At 39.8% G+C, this 22,916-nt stretch overlaps 1 protein-coding gene across 2 annotated transcripts in view; it reads right to left on the reverse strand.

Moving 5' to 3' along the window:
• Positions 1-8,682: 8,682 nt before the first annotated feature.
• The window catches only part of ACOX1 (acyl-CoA oxidase 1), a 47,569-nt gene continuing 33,335 nt past the window's right edge, over positions 8,683-22,916 (reverse strand). For both annotated transcript variants that reach the window (XM_089690665.1, XM_089690664.1), the window contains exons 10-14: positions 22,214-22,390; positions 17,202-17,307; positions 12,880-13,023; positions 11,252-11,458; positions 8,683-9,552 (exon numbers count right to left, since the gene is read on the reverse strand). In XM_089690665.1, the coding sequence (XP_089546791.1) occupies positions 9,502-9,552; positions 11,252-11,458; positions 12,880-13,023; positions 17,202-17,307; positions 22,214-22,390 (685 nt within the window). In that variant the 3' untranslated portion in view covers positions 8,683-9,501. The remainder of the gene's footprint in view (positions 9,553-11,251; positions 11,459-12,879; positions 13,024-17,201; positions 17,308-22,213; positions 22,391-22,916) is intronic.

Below are 22,916 nucleotides of genomic sequence, written 5' to 3' on the forward strand. Positions count from 1 at the left end.
TAAAACGCATAAAAAATGCATCAATGCAGCACTGCATGGCACGTTTTTGGAAGAGTCCTGTGCTACTTTGATGCGATTCAGCTGTGAGTTTGGCCCCAATGGAAGTTCAGCAAAAAATGCATGTACATGCAGGTTAACAAGCTAGCACCCACCGGCATCCTAACAACCAAGAACTCATCCCTGTTGTCAGCTGGGGATTCTTAGCTGATGGCAGGGATGAGTCACTAGTTGTTAGGATGCCGGGTACATAGTGTCCTACTCATTCACCAAAAAATCTAAAGTGTAAATAAATAAACACAACACAGTTTAAGGCAAGCCCTTTGTTAAAATTTTTTTTAAAAAAGGCCCCCAATGCACATCCATTGTCAGTCATGTTGTCCAGCGATGTAAGCCCAAGTCAATGACAATGAATGACGGCCTCTGACCTACAGGGAAAAAAAAAACGCTGCCCGCTGACACCTGACCAGTTGCTTGTCCAGCATTGGATGACGCTCTGCTTTTCCCATCCCCTAATGAGATCATCGACCAAATATGTTCATATATGGCCAATCACGTAACCAGATGACCCTGCCTTACTTCAGCAGTGGGGGAAAGTGCTTCGCTGGGCAAGTAACAGGAGCGGTCGGGTTTCGACAGCAGTCATTCATGGTGATTGATGTGGCTCTACATCTTTGGATGACATGATGGACTATAAATGACTATATACTCCACACTCATTCACATAGGGGACAGGATCTGGGGACCCCCTTACTGTTAAAGAGGGCTTCCAGATTCCAATAAATTCCTGCAGACACCCACAACCACTGGGCCAGCATTGTGGGGTTGAGACCCCTTATCCTCATCAACAAGTACCCCCTGTTTGGTGCGAGTGGCCTAGTTGGTATGGTTCTGCAGGGGGAGAAGCTGCATGCCTGACCTCAGAGAGAGTTCTGAAGACATCCTCTTTAATGACGAAACACGTTGGACGCTGCTTCTGACATCACTTCTGCTCATTAGAATGCACACTGACACCCGTTGCAGGTGTTCTATGTGTTCTGCTTAGGGGCCCGCTAAGTCAGTAGGATGATTATTTTAAAGATTTTAATAAACAGTAATAAGTTATGTAATGTTTTTCTTGCATCCTCTTCCCATTTCTGGCTGTGGGATATTCAGAATGGAAGATTATTACAGTGCATTTGACCCACTTGGTTTTAGAGGTGCATATTCTCTGGTGAGATTGGGAAACATTGAGAGTTCCAAAGGGCCACATCACGGAGAAGTGTGGCGCAACTGAGTGAAGTTTTGTAGAAGATTGCACACATCGATTGGAATTCTGAATGGACAGTTTTTTGTATATTGCACTCTGAAGCACAGTTTGCTAAGGACAGTTTTGCACTTTGCATTATATATTGATGTGTTACTTATGGTCTTGCACTGTTTAATGATTGGTTCTTTTATGATTAAAGTGGTAGTAAACTCATTTTTTTTATTTTACCTACGGGTATGTTTATAATAAGGCTTACCTGTCGGTAAAATATCCTTTAAACGTGCACCATTTAGGGGATGATCTCTCTTTTTTTACGCTCTGAAGGAACGGTATGCCCGTGCCATTCCTTTAGAGCTGTGATTCCGGTGCACATACGCGGGAGTGCCGTCATCGTGGCCCGGCCTGTCAGATGGCTGGAGCTCGTGAACCCGGAAATAAGACCGAGTGAAGATGGAAGCCTCTACAGCACTGACAGCGCGCTTCATTTTAAGTAAAGTTTTGCATTATGCACTAATATGCAATGCACACTGGCACATTATGACATTACCTTTCTCTTTTCTGGCGTTAACTACTGCTTTAATGGTCTGTACTGTGCACCAGTTTATGGGTTTATTTAGCACTATTGCAATATATTTTTTCCTGTGTTTTGCACTGAGGAGAGGCTTCAGTCTAGCCCATCTGCCGTTAAGCCCAGATTGGTGGAGGGCTGTGGTGATGGTTGTCCTGGAACTTTGCCCATTTCCACACAAGATCTCTGGAGCTCAGTCAGAGTGACTATCGGGTTCTTGTTCACCTCTCTCACTAAGACCCTTCTCTCCCGATTGTGCAGTTTGTCTAGGCCAGCCTTTCTCAACCAGGGTGCCTTCAGGCTTCTTCAGGGTTGCCTTGGCAAAATGCCCAAAAATTGTGTACAAGCCCAGGAGGTAGATCAAAAACCTGACCTAACAACAATGACATCATCAGTTGATAAGGAGGACGTCGGGTGCATGCATATCATCTTTTTCTTCCCCTCTCTGTCAGCACTGGGGACACATTAGCAGAGTGAGGGAGAGAAGATGAGAGAGACACACTGGAATACTACAACAGAAACAGCACTTAACTCCCTCTCCCAAAAACCCCAACAAGTCACTTAACAGTCCTTCCCCTGAAGTACATAAGTAAATAAAATAATAATAAGCAAACTTGACTGAAATAAATACAAATAAAGTGTCCCATACACCTAGAGTCCAAATAAAGTCCAAATTAAAATCCAAAAATTCTTGCAGGTGATTTCACAATAAATCTTTATCCCCGAATAAGATTGATGGTATACTCCAGAAGATCTTCATATACCTGAAAGAAAAAAATCTAAACATAGTGTATTATCCCAGGTATTATAGTAAAGTGCCACACGTGTCACATGCAGACAAACTAAAGTGCCACAGCAATCGTGAAATATCAGGACTCCAACAACTCAATTAGTAAATCCACTGCACACAATATAAAAAGTGCAGAATTACCCTAACATAGATAAAATCAGCATAGGATCCATAATAAAGTTGAGATTGCCTCCAAACATTGTTCTACCATCTTCTCCAAACACTTCCCATAGACCTCATAGGGATCAGTATATCAGACCAGGGATCAGTATATGTATTAGATGATAAACATATTTTATTGTAGCAACTTACATTAAAATTTGCTGAAATCAGCTTCCATATAGTGAGATGGTCCAAATAACCCCACTCCTCAACGGTAACTATATTTATATGGCCATACCACTCTGAAGGAGAGCCAGGCAGTGAATGGAAGTCTCCAGGGTAGGAACAGCCGCGTGTTCCAGAACCCAAAATGGCCGCCACGGCACTTCCGGAAAACGTCAATACATCACCACGTCACGTGCCCCGGACGCATTTCATCACATCCGGACTTCTTCAACAGGGATCCCTTGAGAATTTTGGAGGCCACTGTGTTCTTGGGAACCTTCAGTGTAGCAGCAATGTTTTTTTGCAGCCTTCCCTAGATCTGTGCCTTGCAATAATCCAGTCCTTTGAGCGCTGCAGGCAGTTCCTTTGACTTCATGTTTTTTTTTTCCTGATATAGTATGCAATGTCAGCTGTGAGGCCTTTTATAGAGAGGTGTGTGCCTTTCCAAATCATGTCCAATCAATTTAATTTACCACAGGTGGACTCCAATAAAGGTGTAGAAACATCTTAACAATGATCAAGAAAAATGGTAGACACCTGAGCTAAATTTCAACTGTTGTTGCAGAGGGTCTGAATACTTATGCCAATGTGATATTTTAGTTATTTCTTTTAAAAATTCACAGACAATTCTGTTTTTGATAGTATAAGGCTGAAACATAACAAATTTGAAAGAGTGAAGGGGGGGTCTGAATACTTTCTGAATGCAATATATATATACAGTGCTCAGCATACAGTGCATCCAGAAAGTATTCACAGCGCTTAACTTCTGCCACATTTTATGTTACAGCTTTATTCCAAAATGGATTAAATTCATTTTTTACCCTCAACATTCTACAAACAATACCCCATAATGTCAAAGTGAAAGAAGTTTGTTTTGAAATCTTTGCAATTTATTAAAAATAAAAAACAAAAACCACACGTGCATAAGTATTCACAGCCTTTGCTCAATACTTTGTTGAAGCCCCTTTAGCACCAATTACAGCCTCAAGTCGTTTTGTGTATGATGCTACAAGCTTGGCACACCTATTTTGGGCAATTTTTCTCCTTCTTTGCAGAACCTCTCAAGCTCCATCAGGTTGGATGGGGAGTGACGGTGCACAGCCATTTTCAGATCTCTCCAGAGATGTTCAATTGGGTTCAAGTCTGGGCTCTGGCTGGGCCACTCCAGGACATTCACAGAGTTGCCCTGTAGCCACTCCTTTGTTATGTGGGCTGTGTCTTTAGGGTTGTTGTCCTGTTGAAAGATGAGCTGTCGCCCCAGTCTAAGGTCCAGAGCACTTTGGAACAGGGTTTCATCAAGGATGTCTCTGTACATTGCTGCATTCATCTTTCCTTTGATCCTGACTAGTCTCCCAGTTCCTGCCGCTGAAAAACTTCCCCACAGCATGATGCTGCCACCATCATAGTTCACTGTAGGGATGGTATTGGCCAAGTGGTAAGAGGTGCCTGGTTTCCTCCAGACATGACGTTTAGCATTCAGGCCAAAGAGTTCAATCTTTGTTTCATCAAAGCAGAGTTTTCTTTCTCATAGTCTGAGAGTCTAATTATTCATTAAACAGGTGTCCAGCAGACAGTTGATTATAAAAGGGCGTTACTTAATAAAGAAAACCCCTTCCCATGTCATACTATCAGCAATGGCGCCATATGGGAGAGAAATGTCAAAAGACTTGAGAAAGAAAATTATTTATTTTCACAAGAAAGGAGAAGTCTACAAGAGGATCAGAAAAGCTTTACTTATCAGTAAGAATACTGTAGCAAAAGTAATACAAAAATGTAACAAAGATGGAACTGTAACCATCTTACAGAGATGTCTAGGCCGTCCACGGACGTTAATACCTTGACAGGAGCGTCTTCTGATGAGAAGGGTTGAAGAAAATCGCCATGCAGGTTCACTGCATTTATCTAAAGAAGTAAAAAGCCAAACTGGGGTGATTGTTTCCCATGACACAATACGGATTGTTTTCCGTGACACAATACGGTGTACACTGAAAAGAAATGACATGTATGGGTGTCGTCCATGAAGAATGCCTCTCCTAAAGCCCATGCACCAAAAAGCCCGCTTAGAATTTGCCAGGACCCATGCTGAAAGGAAGAAGATTACTGAGACTCCGTTCTCTGGAGTGATGAGACCAAGATAAATGTTTTTGGAATTGATGGCTTCAAAACTATGGCGTCGCAAAGGTGAGGAGTATGGGGGGCATTCAGGGGGTTAAATGTGACCTAACTGTGCTTTGACATTGATCTACTTTCTTCTCTCTCTGAAATGGAATGTGCTCCAGGCAGAGAAGATTGCATTATTTCCTGTGCAATGTAAACACAGGTACAGGAAGATCTGTGATAGGGCAGTGATCACTCAGCATATCCAGGCCGAACATCACTGGCCTGAATCTGCTGACTGATCGTTGCTGCACTGAATCACAGCGTTGGCAGGCACCCGTGCGCCCCCTATCCGCAAACATGGAGGGAGTGCAGATAAGGTTTATATACGTGATTTTGCGCAGGGAGTCTGCCCTGTAGTGGTAAACCTGCTATTAAGGCAGAGCTTAACTGATTAAAATCTTACTTTTCAAAAAAGGAATGAATTAATTTATGCTAAGCACTGTATATATACTATATTGCCAAAAGTATTGGGCCAGCCCTCCAAATCATTGGATTCAGGTGCTCCAATCCCCTCCATGGCCACAGGTGTATACAATCAAGCACCTAGGCATGCAGACTGCTTCTACAAACATTTGTGAAAGAATGGATCGCTCTCAGGAGCTCAGTGAATTCAGGCATGGTGAGTGATAGGTTGTCACTTGTGCAATAAGTCCATCCGTGAAATTTCTTTGCTACTAAATATTCCACGTTCAGTTGTTAGTGGTATTTTAACAAAGTGAAAGCAGCCGGGAATAACAGCAACTCAGCCACCAAGTGGTAGGCCATGTAAGATGACATAGCAGGGTCAGCACATGCTAAAGCACACAGAAGTCGTCAACTGTCACCAGAGTCAATAGCTAAAGACCTCCAAACTTCGTGTGGCCTTCAGATTAGCACAACAGTGCATAGAGATCTTCATGGAATGGGTTTCCATGGCTGAGCAGCTGCATCCAAGCCTTACTTCACCAAGTGCAAAGCGTTGGATGCAGTGGTATAAAGCATGTCACCACTGGACTCTAGAGCAGTGGAGATGTGTTCTCTGTAATGACAAATCATGCTTCTCTGTCTGGCAATCCGGTGGATGTGTCTGGGTTTGGCAGCTGCAAGAACGGTACTTGCCTGACTGCACTGTCCCAAGAGTAAAGTTTGGTGGAGGGGGGATTATGGTGTGTGGTTGTCTTTCAGGGGTTGGGCTTGGCCCCTTAGTTCCAGGGAACGGAACTCTTTCTTAAGGCATCAGCATACCAAGATATTTTGGACAATTTCATGCTCCCAACTTTGTGGGAACAGTTTGGGGATTGCCCCTTCCTGTTCCAACAGGACTGCGCACCAGTACACAAATTTGGGGTAGAGGAACTTGACTGGTCTACACAGAGTCCTGACCTCAACCCGATAGAACACCTTTGTGATGAATTAGAGCCAGGCCTTCTCGTCTGACATCAGTACCTGACCTCACAAATGTGCTTCTGGAAGAATGGTCCAACCTTCCCATAGACACCCTCCTAAACCTTGTGGACAGCTTTCCCAGAAGAGTTGAAGCTGCTATAGCTGCAAAGGGTGGGCCAACTCAATATTGAACCCTGCAGACTAAGACAGGGATGCCATTAAAGTTTGTGTGCGTGTAAAGACAGGCAGCCCAATACTTGGTAAATATAATGTATATCTATCTTTACAATTTATTAAACATATGAATTGATATACAGTACCAATATACTGTGTATTTGCATTTAAATGTTGTGTATACTGTAAACATCAAAGACACAAGCAAATGCAAAGTTGAAAAATCAGATTACAGCTTGCTGTAAACTGCCCCTGCAATGGGAAGACCTGCATGCAGGTAGGGAGCCATGTATAGAGTGCAGTGGGGTGCCTGGTGCTGAATGCAGAGTACATCAGCTCATGTATCTTAAAGCAGTATTAAACTCAAAACCACTTCTACTACAGTTTACCAATTCATAGGTGTGATGTCTTTGTTTTCTTTTTTGGGATTTCTTTTTTCATCTGGTGATCTGCCCAGCAAGTCTGTTTTTCAACAAAACAAGCTCCAATGCAAACGTAGCAGATAATTCTGAGACAAACCATTTAACACTGGCAGGGTGCTTACAATGATCTGATTGTATTTATGTAAAACCTTTAACCCCCCCAAAAAAACTGTTGCTTTAACTGCAGTGTGAGCTGAAGTTTTACTTCAATTTGTTCGTGTATCTAAATCTGCTAGTACATCTAAAAAGCCTGACAAAGCTGCTGTCCGAAGGTGTCCCTGTGCGCCTTCATCCAGAGTGGGGGCACTAACACAGGAGGTGTGTTACTGGCCAGATCACCAGGTGAAAACAGTGTGGGGAAAGAAAGGAAAGCAGAAAAAAATGAAAACTAATGCAGCCACCACATCTAAATGATTGGAAAGCTGCAGTATATTACATTTTTGGTTTTGGGTTTAACATGGCTATTGAGTGGACTGATCTACTGTGGATGCAGTGGATTCCAGACACTAGAAAGGAGAATGTTTCAGCACAGACAATATGTCTTAAAGTGGAACTTTAGTCAGAAAATTAAGTCCTGCTAGATCACTTCAGGGTGTCTTCTTTTGCAGGTATAGCTATATAACATTAAAAATAAATGCCAGTAGTGTTTAAAATCCAGTAATACACTGTCTTTCCCTGCATTGTGCGAAAAATGTAGAGGCCAATCTGTGGACAGCCTAAAGATTTACTGCTGCTCTAGGTTTTAACAAGATGGCAGCCTCCAGCAAGAAGAAACCAGATCAATGCTGGAGGCAATTTAAAGTACACACCAAATTTAGGTAGCATAATTAATAAAGAATGTACAGTATGTTCCTTACTAAAGAACATTTTTTATCAAGTTGGCATGGGTAAAGTTCCACTTTAACCACTGCTGAACAGAGTGATCTCCTGGCTGGTGGTGTCTGCACAGTTCTGATCATGACATTATCCAACCAGTAGAGAAGCAACGTAGGACATGGAGCCTAGTCAATGCTAACTAACCCTTGAACTCCAGTGCTGGGGGCTTCTGTAATCTCAAAAGATTTCTCATTCAAAAACCAAATGTAATGCTCTTTAAAAAACAGCACCTAAATCTTCTCCGGATCATTTTCATCCTAATTTATCTTCTGTACAAAAGGTACTGCATACATCAGTATCCAATAACACTAATGTATTTTTTTAATATGCAGTTACTGGGAATGAAGTAGATGTCCGTTTTCAGTATGTGTGCCAGCTCCTGCCCTCTAGTAATATGGTACCTGTAGTATACCTATGATTCATGTTACAGCTTGGAAAGCAGCTGGTGTGGAAGGGGCATACAGATTTGGTATAGGCTCACTATAGATCAGGGGTCTCCAAACTATGGCCCTCCAGCTGTTGAAGTACTACAAGTCCCATCATCCCGCTGCCTCTGGGAGTCTTGCCTGTGGCTGTCAGAGTCTTGCAAGGCCCCATGTGACTTGCAGTTTAACACCTGGGAGGGCCATAGTTCAGAGACCCCTGCTATAGATGATCAGTAGAGACGTCACTAGTATCCAAACACAACATAGTGAAAACGCAAATGTGTACAACATGTTCACACTCACAGCAAATAAACACACAGGAAACAAGATAAGAAATTACTCATATGTATTGTTAAGTGCATATATCATTTATGTATTAATCGCACTTCTCTTTCCATGCCTGTTGCTTAGGTAGTCATTTTAAAATCCCTTTACATTCTGCATCCATTAGCAATATGTTCTGTAAGAGTATAGAACCCAGAGCAAATGTTACAATTATTATCTAAAGAGAACATTAAAAATATTTTAGAATATAATCTTGTACATTCTGTTCAAAACAAAACAACAAAAAGGAATTCTTGGAATGTAATGGTTAATTAGGATCCTTTTTCAGGCAACAGGTAGTTTTGAGAAATTTAACCGTGAAGTTATTTTTCAGTATGCAAAATCTTGAGTTGCAGAGGATCGGGAGAGCTTTCCACAGTACTAAGTTGGTCTATATGGCCACTGAAAATTAAAGTTGAACTAACCCCTCCTATTCTTTACAACCAAAAGCGCCAATATCTTAGCCTGTGTTTGACCTGCAGTTGCCATATTGCTACACGTGGTCATTTAGGACAGCAGCCATTTGATCGTTTGACAGTTCGGTTGGGAGCGCAAGCATATGTGACAGTTATTCACAGCATATCACTCACATTTTGGTAAAGCATTACATTGTTGGGTTTAGTTCCACTTTATATCTACAGACATACAGAAGTAGTAGTAGTAGGTGAAGGTTGCAGACACTAAAACTTTGTTTCCATACTTTTCCTATCAAAAAGATCAACATAAAATTTGTGGAGATCAAAAAAAAAAAAAAAAAAAAGAATTGCTAAGAAAACCAGTTATACAAGTGCTGCTGGTCCAGTGTTCCTGTGTTTTGTGGTGAATCACAGCTTGGCCTGAAGAGGTTTGAGGTACTTGTAGAAAGACTCATGAACCTTTGAAAGGAAAACCATGGAGGAAAAAAAAAAAAAAGATTAATACCTTTAATAATGTATAAGAACAAATAAAACATCTCACTTTATGGGAGGGGACACCAACATAGAATGAGATCAGCTGAAGAGTTCTTCTGATTAAAAACATTTTAAAGTGACTGTCATATGAAAAAGTATGGGGACTGCCATTTGGGAAAGCCATTTACCTAGTTGTCATGCATTGATTTCAATCATGTCCTCGGAACCGTAACAAATATGGAGATATTGAATTCAGACACTTATTGTGACAAAAAAGTATTGAAACCAGAAGCCGGGCAAATAGCAGTTTCAAAAAGCAGGTGAGCAATGACAGCTTCTTACTTTCCCCACAGCATAATCACTTTAACAAATGTGACATCTAGATGTTACAAACAGCAACCAACCAAATTGTAGATGAGAAATCCACAGTTCACATTTGTTCTACTTTCCAGCACAGGAACCTGGGTAACTCTTTGATCAGCACTGCCATATTTAGAGGTAAATATGTATCTTATTAGATGTTTCAGAAAAGAAGAACATACATACAAGTCTACGTGACTCAGAGGCAAAAACAGAGTATATAACATATGAAGAGAGCGTAGCACTGCCATATTTAATGTTGGGCTCCGGACAATTAATATTTTAGGATGCCACCTATGTAGTTATATGTATAAGTTTCTCTTGTGTTCTCCAATTTACTGGTTTCAGTAATTTCTGATACACAGACCAGGCACTAGAATGCATATCAAGACTTCTCTCTGGCTTCACTGAATGCATGCTTATTCCAGGTAAGTGACTCAGAAAATACAAAAAAACAAAGCTAGTCAGGTAACTTGCATTAATAATTTCTCCTTAGGATTAATAAAGTATTCTGAATGTCCACAGTCTCGGACCATCTCTTGCATCCAGTCTGCAGTCTCGGACCATCTCTTGCATCCCGTCTGCAGTCTCGGACCATCTCTTGCATCATGTTTCTCGTATTGTGTCTGCAGTCCCTGAACATCTCTTGTATCATGTCTGCAGTCTGACCATCTTTTTAATCATGTTTGCAGTCACTGATGATCTTTTATATCATGTCTGCAGTCCCTGATCATCTCTTGTATCATCATGTCTGCATTTTTGAATATCAAGAAAGTTGACCACCACTAATCTAAATCCAAATAGGAAAATGTAAATATGTTTCAGCTTACCAGTCCTGTGCTTGCTACATTAGAATCACCAGGTGAACATAAAAGGGGGGAAAAAAGTGTTTAAAAAATCTGTCACTAACACACTTTCTGTCCTAAAGGGACAATGCTCACTTACTGTACTGTGTCTAGGGAGAAAGAGCCTTGTCGCCCTAAGACAAGACTACAGAACACCTGTCTCTCTCCTTTTCTTTCTAGCAAAGGGGTAGGGGGTTATGTATTGCACAGAGAGGGCTGGGAGGTATGTAACGGATAAGAATGTAGCACAGGACATTAGATTTTTAGCAAGTTAAGCAGTTACGTTCTGCACTCATCCAACAAATGTAACAAAAACGTTTTCAGTGGTATGTTTCTTTTTTTTTTTTTTTTTTTTTTTAGCAGAGCAAACAAGAGAAGTTCATTGCTAGGGTTTTCTTACTTTAGGTTCTCAAATACTTTTAACATTTCTAGGTATAGATGTCCAAGAAGGTAATACATTTACATTTGGCATTCCCTACCTGTGTCTTGTTGAGAGGTGATTTTTTGGCCCATTCAAACATATTTTCATACACATTTCCATCATATCTTCCCAGGACAGAGCTCAGCTGAGTATCACTGTAGTCAAATGCATCAACCAAAGCCACTGCATTAGGACGGATTACTGCCAGCAAATCCTTAACCCGCTGCTCTACTTGTTCCAACTGGGAGAAAGTCAGAAGACCAGCCTGTAGAAGACATAATCTTATAGAGTACATGTAATCTATTAGAGGAAAAAAACAAAAAAAACAAAACAATCCTTCTTTGGATGGTCCCTACTTCACCATAAGCTTTTGACACTAGTGATGCTGTTGATTCTCTAGTTAGCAATTCTTTTACACTGAATAAAGTGATAGTACCTTCTAAAGCCAACACTGCTAATACCAATAACCAGCCAACGCAAATCACATTTGCCAACTCTAAGGGGACTATTAATCTACATGGTGCAACAAGTGTTTTATACAGGTATGTATCGTCAGCTTTATCTAGTGGCCAAAATGCAGTTTAATTTTCTGAAATACCTCAATGCAAGAACTATACTGCATATTTTGGCCAGTAGATGCAGCGGATGATAAAGACATTAATCTCTTAGAAAAAAAATACAAGACATTCGTTCAGCTTGCACAAATGATTTTGACATTCGTGATACAAATGTTTTGTAAATAGATCCCCCCCTTTTTTTTTTTTTTAACCCTGTAAGTGTATTTTTTTTTTATACCAATCTGCAACATTCTGTCATAGTCTACACAACTGCAAACCAGCTTTATCAAAGTGCTCTGCCTTTCATCGCTAATATCTGCTGAGAAGAAGAGCAATTCTTATTTTTAGCAGCATTTTGTGAATTGGTTTCATACGGTTTCATTATTATGGCCAGGTGGAATTTAAAAAAAAAAATTCAAATATTTTTTCAGGTGAATATGAAATACTGCAAATTTAATATTTAATCTCCTTTTAGCCTGCTTTCACATATTTGCAACATTACAGGTACTGTAAGTGCCGATTTGTACATTCACATCAGTCCCTAACCCTCAAGGGGTGTACAATCTAACTTACATTCATACATACACATACTAGGGCCAATTTAGACACAAGCCATTGAACCTCCCAGCATGTCTTTGGAGTGCTCGGTTTGCAATGCTCAAAAGCTCAAGTTGAAACTTATGAGCACTGATTTCACCCCCCCCCCCCCCACTCCAAAATCAATACTGCTCTGGGAATCTTTTATCATGTATTAAATCTTTATTTGCAAAATAAATACTTTATCCTTCAGGTAGTAGGACAATTTGTACCTTTAGAACCACTTTAAAACCTAAATAAAGAAAATTACAATGGTTCGGGGTCCATTCATTGCATTTGACAAAGCTTGAATAGTAAGATGTGAGATATTCCTATTTCTAGCCACACTATGCAGTTTTAAACATATGGAAATTGCTGTAAACATAAAACTATAAACAGAAGTTAAACCTAACTATATACGCCATATGAAATAAAAATAATAATAATCACGATGTTTAAATACCTACATTTATTATTAAAACAATGAATTAGTAAAGCTGAAATCACCTTTGTAATATTAGCAGCATTAATACAAAAATTGCTCTACACAAACCTGAATAAAATCTCCTGTGTTTTTGCTGATTCCATACAGAGCATAGAGGAGGCAGAGGGAGCTCAGTATGCGATGGGAAGCAGCATCCAGGATCTCAGATAGCTTATCCACAAACAGTTTGACAACAACATAATGGCAGTGAGCCTAAAAGGTAAAAATCACATACAGGTGTTATTAGCAACTTCCAACAACAGGATACGTGTTTTATGAGCTTAACAGACCAGCCCAACAAAAAGTGAGATTTCAGTTATGAAGTATGGTTGGCAGAATCACCTGCTGGCTTGATACACCTTATGGGGCTCCAGCAGCAAGATCTCCCCAACATATGTGTCTCTTATCCTGCCAACCTTTACATCTCATCTCTGCTTTTAGCCACTTCCTGTCCAGGGCAATTTTCAGCTTTCAGCGCTATCACACTTTGAATGACAATTGCACGGTCATGCAACACTGTACCCATATGAATTTTTTACCATTTTTTTGAGACAGATAAAACTTTATTTTGGTGGTATTTATTCACCACTGGGATTATTTTTTTTGCTATGTAAATGAAAAAGTCCAAAATTTTTGAAAAAAAGTGTTTTTCTTATAAATTTTTGCAAATTAATATTTCATCATAAATCTTGGCCAAAATGTATTCTGTTATCTTTTTAGTAAAAAAAATAAGCCAAAATTAGTTTAATATAAAAGAAATTTAAAATGTTTAAAAATTATAATTTTTGGTTATATTCATTTTTTTATTTTTTTTTACATACTGTCACCCTAGCAGTACAGTGTCACCATGGTGACACTGTACTACTTGTGGGGGGGTGATGAAGATTTTTTTTTGTTTGTTTTTTTGTTTACACCGATTGCTTTTACACCCATATAGGATGTAAAAGCAATCATTTCTCTTTCTCTCTGTCTGCATTCTTGCAGCCATTGAGAACTACTGAGTGAGCTGTGATTGGTCACAGCTTGTCACATGGTACAAGGCTGTTGTGAACAGCCTTGTACCATGTGCCCTCTGTGATCATTCAGAGATTTCACACGTAGTAAGCAATGATGTCACAAGTGACATCTTGCTTACCACTTTGCATGTGATCACTGATTGGCCAATCAGTGATCACATGATCGGGACCTCGTACAGAGGTCCCGTCCGACGATTGGTGTTTCACTGTGTCCGGAGGATACAGCGGGCACTGGATCGCGGTGCTGCTTGCTCCCAGGGAGCGCACACAAGCAGGGTACGGGGAGGCAGTTTATAAACGGCCACCCGACCCTGCAGTGCCACCGTCCATCCATTTATATACAACGGCCGGACGGGAGGTGGTTAAGAAGTAAACTCATTCATATTAAAAAAAATAAATGAATAAAAATGCCAACAGGGAGTGCTGGTGCCACATAACTGTAGCAAGCATGTTGTCAGATCTGGGAACTCAAAAGCAAAGTTCTTAAAGTGAACCAGACTATGCATTAGTATTTACCAATTCTGATAAATCAATAAAAAAACACTTTAAAAACAAGCCATCATTTACCTATGTATCTACAGGCACTGTGGAAAAACTGATATTCAGAATTTACAATTAAACCTTAGTTTAATTTCCTGTTACTTTCCTGGTGTGTGGTTTCTTTTGCGGAGTTTTTGTGCACTAGGGAGCCCTTTCAAGTGAATGGACTGACCTAACACAACACACATTGTGTAAAGTAATGCACATTTACATGCTCTGTTTACCGCACTGCAAAGTGTGAACGTAGCCTTGAACACACAGAATATGTTTCCAAGTTTTAGAGGTTTTTTTGTGATCTTTGAGGATTAATTACTTCCACTGTTTGTGCACTAATCCTAGCCTAACTTTTTTTCTATGTGTGCATCTTTCAAGCAGTAGTCTTCTACTATTTCACAGACTCCATTCATCAGAAATACCTGGTGATCCCGACAGTCCATGGTTTTCCTTGTAGGAAACTGACCCTGCAAAGCATGGAAGCAGATCTCTGCCTGCATGGTCAGTTTGCATCCCTGGACTTGCTGTTCAGAGGTACAGGATGCTCGGCATGCCGGTATCTTCTGTAGTCGGTTTACCTGCCTCTGCCCAGCCCCGCCTTGCTGATTGCCTTGTGCAGCTGCAGCCTATAGGACTGTGGCACCAATAAAGTACAGCCTTCTAGAACAGCCTGCAGATGGGGAACCTACTTTTCCATTTGTGTGTGACAGAATGAACTGCCCTCTCCCTGATGTTTGGAATAGGACAGGGAAGAATGTTGTGGGATCACATTACAGAAAAATAAAAGCTGATTAAAAAAAATGTCAAAGCTAATGAGGCACATTCACGTCAGCAGTTTGGGACTGTGTTGTTCAACACAGTCTGCACACCAGAACAAGGTGTTTCACCATATGTTCATAGATTTCCACTTATACCAACATAAGTCATGTAATGCATCAATGTGCTTGAGCATAGAATAACATGCCAAGTTAAAAAAAAAAATAAGCACTACATTGCAGGTTAACAACACACTGCAGTGCACATTCGTTAGGCGCACAATAATGCACACTGTGATGTGAATAGGCCCTTAAAAATTTTAGAAACTGACTGAAGCGGTTAGAAGATTCATAAGAGAACCCAGTCTCATAAGAGAATCTATTCCCAATCTGTAGGCACCACAAGATGCCTAGACAGGCCTATAGGTCTGAGATAAATGTAACCTATTCAAATTTAGTATCTTCTGAACCCCAAGCATGTAGAGATGCAAACCTTGCCTCAAGCTCTCTGTAGGAGCTTTGCCAGGTCACCCAACTTCCTGTAACCACTTGCCCTCCAGAGGATTTACTCCCGTTTCTGACCAGGCCATTTTTTGCGTTACTTTAACTGACAATTGAGCAGTCATGCAACGCTGCACCCAAATTAAATTTGCGGCCTTTTTTTTCTTATGAATTAAGCTTTCTTGTGGTGGTATTTGATCGCCTGTGCGATGTTTATTTTTTTCGCTATATTAAAAAAATAAAAAAAAATTCTGAGAAAAAAACCCCCAATAATTTTTGGCTTATTAATCATGTCCAGTAACAATAAAAAAAAAAAAAAATTTAGTCATAAAATTTAGGCCAAAATGTATTCTGTGACATGTCTTTGCTAAAAAAAAAAAAAATAAAAGTCCCAATATGTGTAAATTAAATGGTTTATGTGAAATGTATAGCGTTTACAAATGGTGGTATGTATACTGGGATTATTTATTTATTTTATTTTTACTAGTAATGGCAGCGATCAGCAGCTTATAGCGGGACTACGGCGGCCATTCTGACACTGGGGGGAACTGACTTGGTGTCACTGACATCCCCAGTGCCACCAATACAGTGATCAGTGCTAATAAAAAGCACTGACTTTGTACTAATGACACTAGGCAGGAAGGGGTTAACATGAGGGGCGATCAAAGGACTAACTGTGTGCCTTTTTATACTGTGTGGCTGTGTTTGTGATTCACTGTAAGCACACTGCTTTGCATGGCTCTGCTATGCACAGCCATGCAAAGCAGTGTGCAGGGGCTGACAGGGGAGAGAACTGTTTTGTTTATAAACAGTTGTCCCTCCCCTGTCGGAGATGCTCGGTAATCACTGGGCACTGGCGAGCAATCACCAGCTGGGACCCGGTGATTGACAGCCGCAGTCGCGCCCCCTACCCGGAAATGCAAAATCACGTATATATACACACACGATTTTGTGCACACCCGTCCCACCCTGTAGCAGTACTTCTGCTATAGGGCGGACGGGAAGCGGTTAAATCAGTTTTTAGTTAACTAGGAAGGTTATTCAACCCATCCGGGAACTCTAAACTGAAATATACTTTTGATGAAGATGGCGATTAAAAGATAAAAGGGTGTTCAGGCTAATGGGTTCTTGTGGTAGCTTCCATCCATACACACCACCACTACTCCCCTTACACCTCTGCCCCCCCCCCCCAATTTTTGGTTGATCTTACCATCCCCGCATCGCTTTCCAGTTGTCCCACAAATTCATGGAGTATCCTACGCCGCTAAGACCATGTCTATACATATTTGGGCTGTGTCTTCCATCATCAGGTCTTTTTTGGTTACTCTCGCTTCTGTATCTGCCCTTCCTGCCGTGCTGGGCCATACCCAGTAGACGTTTTGAGATCCCCCCAGGATACCTCTTTTTTTTTTGCATATTTTGGACAGTTTGCATGATTGCCAGAAGATAACTGATGTATATTGGAATGTACAGTACGTTATTTTTTTTTTCCCTCATAGCCTTGATATATTATTTGAGACTGCTTTTCTTAAATTAAGAATATAAAAAAAAAAAAAAAGGTGTTCAGATTTCAATTTTGTCGTACCTGAGATGCCCGGACCAGATCTACAGAATTCTTGTTCCAAGCATCTTCTTTACGTTTTCCACGGTTCAAGTCAGCCTGGACACTCCTAGCTGCACCTACAACAAGCCTAGAGGTGAGGAGAGAAAAAGGCCGGGTAAACATTGAAGCACTGGATTTTTTAATTTAAAGCAGAACTGTTGTATTAGGGCTCTTACACACGGTCCTGATGTTTGAGCTTCAGCATTTCTGGACGTAATTTTAAGTTTGTTTTGCACATAGTCGCACATATTTTTGTGCACATTTGCACACATGTGCATTCTCATGCACAATATATTTCTAGACAAAGTCCATTAATATTTATGCTCATATACACATGCTTGCACACATATGCTCATATTTGGCGCAAACCACCAGGAACACAAATGTTTCTACTCAAGAATACACAGCACTTGTTTACATGCATGTATGTACAGACACATTATAAACAGTGGGCTGCATTTTAGATCAGTAAAAAAAAAAAAAAAAAAAAAACACTGTACTCAGCTTTGTCAAGCTGCAGTGTGCAAGAGGTCTTAGGCTGTAAAAGTGTGGCACAAGAAAAACCCATAGCAGGACCAGATTTCCTTCAATAGAGCCTGTATGTACACAACATCTACCAAACAAAAGCATCACAGAACATTTGCTGACTTTACTGGTCCCAATGTGGCTTAGAACATAGCAACATCCTATTTAACCACTTGCCGTCCGCCTGCTGTTTATAAACGGCAGGGCGGTGGCAGTCCAGGGGCAGGTTGCCGTTCATAAACGGCACCCGCGGTTTCTAGCTGTGCGCGCTCCCTGGGAGTGCGCAGCACCGCGATCTGGTGCCCGCTGTGTCCTCAGGACACAGTGAAACACCGATCGTCGGACGGGACCTCTGTACGAGGTCCCGATCATGTGATCACTGATTGGCCAATCAGTGATCACATGCAAAGTAGTAAGCAAGATGTCACAAGTGACATCATTGCTTACTACGTGTGAAATCTGTGAATGATCACAGAGGTCACATGGTACAAGGCTATTCACAACAGACCAATCACAGCTCACTTAGTAGTACTCAATGGCTGCAAGAATGCAGACAGAGAGAAAGAGAAAATGATTGCTTTTACATCCTATATGGGTGTAAAAGCAATCAGTGTAAAAAAAAAAAAATCTTCATCACCCCCCACAAGTAGTACAGTGTCACCATGGTGACACTGTACTGCTAGGGTGACAGTATGTAAAAAAATAAAAATATAAAAAAATAAAATTAAAATGTAAAAAAAAAAAAAGTTTAAAAATGATAATTTTTGGTTATAAACTAATTTGGATTTTTTTTTTTACTAAAAAAAATAAACGGAATAAAATTTTGGCCAAGATTTATGATGAAATATTATTTATTTGCAAAATTTTATAAAAAAAAAACAAAAAAAAAAAAAACAACTTTTTTTCAAAATGTTTGGACTTTTTCATTTACATAGCAAAAAAATTAAAAATCCCAGCGGTGAATAAATACCACCAAAATAAAGCTTTATCGGTCTCAAAAAAATGGTAAAAATATTCATATGGGTACAGTATTGCATGACCGTGCAATTATCATTCCAAGTGTGATAGCGCTGAAAGCTGAAAATTGCCCTGGACAGGAAGGGGGTAAAAGTGTCCGGGCAGGAAGTGGTTAAAAGAAAATTCCGATACCATTTTATTTCTATGGATATTGGATGGGTGGGGTGTCTGTCACCTAATTAAGCTGCTTTCATGCATGCAAAAAAAAAAAAAAAAAAAAAAAAAAAAAAAAAAAAGGGGCAGGCTCGTACCTGTTGTAGCTGTAATTGCTTTCTGTATGCCCAAAAGCCTTTCTGAACTGATAAAGCTCTGGTTCTTCTTTATAGTGATAGAGCTTGCATGCCTCTCCTGCCTATCAAACATTTCTACAGATCAGTGAGGAATTTAAAAATAGCAAGGGGCCAATAAGAATATGAGGAGCAGAAGGGAGTTGTTACTACTACATGACAGAGCTTTGCCCCTTCAAGATGGTGCAGCATTTTTAAAGTACTAGGAATATTTTAAGCCAATGCATATATATGGAGGCACCACTAAGCACTTGTACTTTATAACAGCTAGCATCTTTTTGACAATCCTTTTTGAATGGTGAAACAAAAAGGACAGAGAAGCGATAACGGTTTCATAGTTAAACGCCTGTGAATACCATTTCATGCATTAAAGCACAGAACTCTGACATACCCTGCTGACCGCATGCCTTAAACAGGGATGTCTGTGCACATGTATGACATAGTTTTGTCAGTCTAAAAGGAGCTAGTACAAAGATTGTATAGTCTAATTGTAACATGTCAGGATCCTAAAAGTTAGGGGAAAAAAATGAAAAATTACAAAATAAATAAAAAAAAATGCTAAATATGTATTTTATAACAAAAAGACGAAATGAAAGAATGAAGCATCAGAGTGACAATAACAGAAACTTTCCCCCACCATGTTTAACTGGTTATGTATTACTGTGGAAACTAGGGCTGTAAAAAGGCTGTTTGATCCTGACCTTTCTGCCCCTCTTATTGTTGAAACGTCCACACTGATAAGATGAGACTGAACCTGTAGCCCTTCTGTACATGCTCAGTTTAGTGTGTATTGCTTTTTCTCTTGGGAGAGTGCATGTGCTCAGCACAGGGCCAGTCAGCACTGTCCAGGCAGAGGTCAGAGATTCTGCATCCTCCTAGAACAGAAAGAAAATTCCTCCTACAAGCTTTAACCAGTGCTCAGAAGGAAGTCACAAGACTGCTCTAACTGTTGATGAGAAAAGGTATTTAGCAGTTTATAATTTACTAAAATAATTGCATTTCCATGTTGTGTGTACTGTGTGAGACCAAATATAGAGAATGCAGGGTCCTGGGTTTAGTAACACTTTAAGGTTAGGGTTAAGATTAGGTGTTAATATATTTTATTTAAAGCCTTATTATTTTTTTTGTAAGGCTGTTAATAACAATAATAATTTTTGAATGAATACATGTACAATAAAATAGATACACAAATAAAAATAAATAGCGAACCCCTAATTGTATCCCCTTACTCTTAACAAAACTATAATAATTAATATTAAAAACACAAAATAAAAAAAAAATGTATTATTAGTCATAATTTATTTCTTGCGATTCACGTGTTTTGCCACATGTTTTCGTGCATTTTTCTGCTCAAATGAGAAAATAAAAATAAATAAAATTATGAGTAAATACATGTAAAATATACAAATAATAATAATCATAAATACTAAACAAAATAACTAATATGTAATCATAAATAACGCTGAACCAGAAAATAAATATATATATATATATATATATAAATAAAATGTATTATGGTTCAGGGTTATTTATGATTACATATTAGTTATTTTGTTTAATATTTATATACTTATTTTACATGCGTTTACTCATATATAATTTCATTTATTTTTATTTTCTCATTTGAGCAGAAAAATCCATGAAAACACGTGGCAAAACACGTGAATTGCGCATTTCCATTGGAGTTGAAAACCTCAAAAACATGCAAATTTGCCCAATTTGAGCAACAAAATAAAGCTCCAGAACTTGTCTGAGCTTCAGGCAACTTGGAGTGGAGATGTGAGCCATCTCCATTGAGAATAATTGATTCCCCAAGTGTTTTGGAGCTTTGAGCTAGCTCAGGTGTGAATAGAGCCTTAGTATCTTGGGGGAAAGTGCAGACCTACCTGGTATTTGGGAAAAACAAAAGTGAATGGCTAGGAAAATCCAACCCAGGCAATAAACTTCCCCATAGCTAACAAGGTCCAGTACCAGAGATGTCTAACTCCCAAAACCAGAATAACTAAATTGCCTCCCCCAAAAAGACACTGCGTCAGAGAATGCTTACTGAAGCTTAGGTGCATGTACAGAAATAAGCCTGTTGGTGACGTCATATGAAGGGTTACCCTATCACCACTATTGTGTATGGGAAAACAAAATCTTGGGATGAGATATCAAGATAATAGATGTTTTATTAAACACACTAGGGGCTTGCATTTTCTTTGATATGCACTCTTTGAAAACAACCACCTTAAGGGCCTGTCTCATGAAGCTTTGGGCAAATGCAGGTGCTTTTCACTTTTATGTGACATCAATTGAAGATGCTTCTGAATTCACTTAAAATTAAATGGCAGGTGCTATAAGCTAGGTGGGTTATGAGAGATCTAGAAAAACCAGTTGGTGATCCCAACAGCATAGGAACACATTATTGTCAGTCTAAGGATGGGCCGGAATCATTTGGTTTAATGAACACCAAATTGCCATTTGATGTTCATTAAACCAGATATCTCTGACCCATCCTTAGACATACAATAACTGGCACCTCTTCTGCTCAGATGACAGATGGGTTTTTCTAGAGCTCATCTAACTCACCTAGTTCTACACCCACCTGGGAACCCCACAGTGGACTCGGGTCTTGGGCTCACATGGCATCGAGAATGACCATTATAATTGTTCTTGGGGGCATGGTATTAACCACATCTGCTAATGGAAGATTTCATGTGACCACCTGACAGGGTGAACTCAGCCTCAAAAAAAAAAAAAAAAAAAAGTTAAATCAACACAAATTAAATGACTTGCAGATGCAAGTCATTTAACTTCTGTTGATTAACTTTTTTTTTCCCTTTAAATAAATAATCACCTTTTTTGAGTCACTACACTATAAGGGCTCTCTCTCCCTCTTTTCTCTTCCAGGGGTCACCTTGAGTTGCTATTTGGGCCACTAGCCAGCCTATTGGGACTGACCCCCTCGGATTCCCGTGGACCATGACATTGTGAATTCACAGGTGCTTTGAGCTGCATTATTTGTTCACTCTAAGAAATATGAACTTGCTTCAATTAGCATTTGCCTTCCTATTGACTTGAAGGAGAAGAAAAGCTTTAATGTGACTAAAAGCATGTTGCTATATGCCACAAGGATAACCAAAGCAGCTAAGAACGGTCACTTTTCTCGGTTTTTGTCCTTACCAAGCTGCCCGCTGTTTATAGGCCTCCACCAAACTGAGCAAATCATTTATGTCGATTTGAGACCGACCAGCCAAAGGCTGAGGCTGTACATGCCGAGAGGGTACATCGTTCAGATACGAAACCATCCCGTCAAGATGTTCTCCTGATACGGCAGCAGTGTAACTTTTAAACAGGAACCTGTCCAGAAGAAATGCAGGGTATAGAGGCATTATGGTTCGAATAAAATCAGAGATACCAAGAACAAATCAATTCCAAAATTCAGGGCACAATATGTAGCTAACTGAAAGGAAACCATTTCTGGCTCACATGCAATAGGTGGAAAAAAATACATCAGGGAGAAAAAAAAAAAAAAAAAAAAAAGTTTCATTGGAGGCCTGTCCACACTACATGTAGTTACCTTTGTTTTTTTTCTCATGGATAAGTGATGCAATATGTTTGCATAATATTGCGCCACTCTGAAAGCCCCTGCAAATCACCATAGAGCAAGGGCAGCGTTGTTATGCATTGACATGAATGAAGTGCCGCTTTTTACACTTAACACAAAAAAAAAAAAAAAAAAAAAAAACTGCTCCATTTTTGCATGTGGTCAGGCCCTAAAGCTCATTTCCAGGGAGAAAAAGACCACTCATCTTACCCACTCCATATTCCCCCCATACTTAATCTAATGCATATGTTTTAATTTTAAAAATATACTTAAAAGTCC

Source organism: Staurois parvus, unplaced genomic scaffold (genome assembly GCF_062004578.1).
Source record: "Staurois parvus isolate SC_StPar_1 unplaced genomic scaffold, SC_StPar_1.0 ptg000538l, whole genome shotgun sequence".
Classification (NCBI taxonomy): Eukaryota; Metazoa; Chordata; class Amphibia; order Anura; family Ranidae; genus Staurois; species Staurois parvus.